The sequence below is a fragment of the Cariama cristata genome, unplaced genomic scaffold (genome assembly GCF_000690535.1).
Source record: "Cariama cristata isolate BGI_N322 unplaced genomic scaffold, ASM69053v1 scaffold20946, whole genome shotgun sequence".
NCBI classification, from domain to species: Eukaryota; Metazoa; Chordata; class Aves; order Cariamiformes; family Cariamidae; genus Cariama; species Cariama cristata.
The window spans coordinates 8,124-11,718 of NW_009621816.1; the positions used below are offsets into that span (position 1 = coordinate 8,124).

The following is a 3,595-nucleotide window of genomic DNA, read 5'->3' on the forward strand; positions in this document are numbered from 1 at the left end:
GCTAAGAGAGAATTTACACTTGACGATGATATATGTGCATTCCATTGCAACGGGCGATATTTCAAATGTCTATTATTGCCATATTTGGTGAAGCTAAAAGAGAATTTACACTTTGTTTTCCTCTAAGGCTCAGTGAAGCCTGGAGCAGCTCTTATTTTATCCCAACCAACTCTGCCTCTCTCTGACGATGATATATGTGCATTCCATTGCAACGGGCGATATTTCAAATGTCTATTATTGCCATATTTGGGTGGTAAATTTCTTCCTGATATTTATGTTTCTACATGTTTTATTATAGGAGAAATTCCAAACGTTTCAGTTAAGTCTTAAAATCACTCCAGATGAAGGAGAAACCCTTCACCAAAAGAAGAATGGTCTGACTGACAGGTCAGCTTCAGAATAAAGCCAAGCCTGAAAAACAACAAGCCAGAATCTTTCCACAACCAGGAGAAATGAGCACTCAGAGACCTTCCAACCTAATCGAACACCCAGGGCAGACAAGCATTCCCTCCCTCGAAAATATAAGTGCTTTCTCCTTAAATGTCACTGACTGCACCCAGGTCATAGTGCCAGAGGAAGTTTTTTTCACTGTTGCTGCTGCTGGAATACTGGAAAATCTGCTTGTCCTTATTGCTGTTGTTAGAAATAAGAATTTGCACTTGCCCATGTACTTCTTCATTTGCAGTTTAGCCGTTTCAGACATGTTAGGTAGCTTGTACAAAACTCTGGAGAACATCTTTATCATCTTGTGCAAAATGGGGTACCTGACACGTCGTGGGGACTTTGAGAAAAAGCTGGATGATGCCATGGATTCCATGTTCATTCTGTCTTTACTGGGGTCAATTTTCAGCTTGTTGGCTATTGCGGCAGACAGATACATCACTATCTTCTACGCTTTGCGGTACCATAATATCATGACGCTAAGAAGGGCCTTGGTTATCCTGGCAATCATTTGGACGTTCTGTGCTGGCAGTAGCATTGCCATTGCCCTCTTCTCCTATGAAGCAGCAACAGTCATTCCCTTCACCATCCTGTTCCCTTTAATGATGTTTTTTATACTGTGCCTCTACATCCATATGTTCCTCCTGGCTCGATCTCATGCTAAAAAGATTGCCGCACTGCCAACTAGCACAGTCCATCAGAGAACTAACATGAAAGGAGCCATTACACTGACTATTTTCCTTGGAGTTTTCCTTTGCTGTTGGGCGCCCTTTGTTCTTCACATCCTTTTGGCAAGGTTTTGCCCACATAACCCTTACTGTGCCTGCTACATGTCCATTTTCCACGTGAATGGGACGCTTATCATGTGCAATGCAATCATCGACCCTATGATTTTTGCATTCCGAAGCCCAGAATTACGGAATACATTTAAGAAGATGTTCTGCTCTGCTAGGTCAAACTGGAACTGGTAAACACTTCACGAAAAATGAAGATTATAGAAGCAGACCTATTGGGTACTGTGCAACATCAGTTAAAAATACCAACCTTTATGCCCAAAGTAACACTGTGTTTGTAGGATACTGCCAGTGATTTTCAGAGGGCTACCAAAGAGTGCATAAAAACTAAGTATGCGTACAATCCGTGCCAACAAGACCTCCAGAAATATTACTGATTAAGTTAATTCCACCGACAATTTTCATGCGAGTAAAAAAATAACTGTATCTTAATTATCTTTTGTCATTTCAGAAAAATTCAAATATAACTCTTCTGCACCAGGTATTGCATTACCCCGGAGGTCAGTTTGTGGCAACTCATTTTGTATCAGTAATTTCAATTTAAGGTGTATAATACTTTAAAATTCTGTTGTTTAAACCACAATGAAATCAACATTTGTTTCTAAACTGCACATTTATATAAAGGTCTATGATAAAGTAGAAAATGTGGACATGTAGTCGGATTTTGCTGGAAAAGTGAATTCATGACTGTTCTTTAACATCTATTCTCCTTAAAATCACCCAATTAGTGCTCTCTAAGTTTCAAAAATAATTTTTGGAGGTGAGTCCAAAAGAGAAGATATTTTGGTTTGAAAGCCATTTTTAGTGACTGAACAGTTTTTTCTAACATAAAGTTGCTGTGGCAGCAAAGACAGGTTTTGAATTTTAAAACCCCAAAGCTAGGTCTGGACAAGTAAAGGGAATTGCTGAGCTTGCCAGGTCCCCATTGGAAGTCCCTGGGCCAGTTTGCTTTAATAAAATAACAAGCTTCGCAGACAATAAAAGAACTTTGATTCAGCCATGACTTTCTAAACGTGCCACAACCAAGAATTCAAAAAACAAAATACCAGAGACAAAATTCAAGGACCTCCAAGGAAGTCAATCACCTGCATAAGGAATCAGTTAGCCAGTCTGGCAGGGCGCCACAAAGCAGTTTGTAATTTACAAAATCCTAGTGAGAAAATTCTGAATTGTCCCTGCCAAAATAATACAAAACTCACAAAACTTTAAGGCAGAATAGCTTTCAACAGCAAAACATCCTGACGCAGTCTGGAGCATATGGTGAGGAATTAACTTCACAATAATTCAGTGGAGTTTTTCAGCTGTGCCAGAGAGAGAATACTTAGTAAGAGACAACCATGAAACTCAGAAACCCAAGGCATGGCTAGAAGAAGGAGGAAAGGAAAAGATCGAACCTGTTAGAATTCATAGGTAAATAGAAGAATTTGCTCTGATGGAACACCAAGAAAAACAGGAATTTCAAGATATATGGAATATGGACCAAACCATACATATTTAGGTGGACTTACAGACCAAGTTGTAAGAAAGGGACAATAAACCTGAAAGCCTCTATAGAACTAAGCAAAGAAAATATCTTAAATGAGAAAAAAGATACTAAAATGAAAGTTTTTCAAACCTATATATTACAAAACCAGTTTTATCTATAAAATACAAGTTCAGAAGGGAGTTCAGATATAATCACACGTTTTATTTTAAAGAGAATTTTTTCCTTTCCATCAAAAGCAGACCAAATGTAAAGCCACATAGCAAGAAATGACTGAGACACCTGAAAAAAAAAAGAAAAAAGTTATACAATATTAAAGACAAGGCAAAACAAAAGACCTACAGTACCATAATACCCTGTGCACACAGTCGATGAGCTTCGAAATTATAAAAAATATTGGACAGAAAATTGTGATCTAGGAAGCCCTTAAGTTAACTCTGCAACACACGAAATATCTACTAAATACACCGTCCCACAAACCTTTGTTTTCCATCCACTTTCTGAAAGTAGACATAGTTAAGAGAGCTGAGTAGCGTCCACCATGTTAGAAGTCACTGCATCTTGAAAGGGAGTCCACTCTAACTCTACAGATGCAAAGTCCCCATGTTCAGACTAAGCTCTCCAAATGTAAATTTTAATAATATATGTACCATAAAAAGTTATTCTCATAATTTCTAAACATGGAGAAGTAATCATTAAAGAAAACACTATACATTTAGCACTGCAAAGAGGAACATTCAAGACAGACTCACGTCAAAATCCAAAATTCAGCAGTAAAACATATCATCAAAATTCTGTATAAAGCTTTTTGCAAAGGACTCCTTGTCTTGTGGAGACACGGGTAGTTAGGGCTAGGAAAGGGACAAATGTGAGAGCC

At 38.2% G+C, this 3,595-nt stretch overlaps 1 protein-coding gene across 1 annotated transcript; it reads left to right on the top strand.

Moving 5' to 3' along the window:
- Positions 1 to 452: 452 nt before the first annotated feature.
- Positions 453 to 1,530, top strand: MC2R (melanocortin 2 receptor (adrenocorticotropic hormone)). The gene is given in 2 exon segments (XM_009702128.1): positions 453 to 1,424; positions 1,426 to 1,530. Coding segments are annotated over 2 exon segments (1,077 nt in total).
- The last annotated feature ends 2,065 nt before the right edge of the window (positions 1,531 to 3,595 follow it).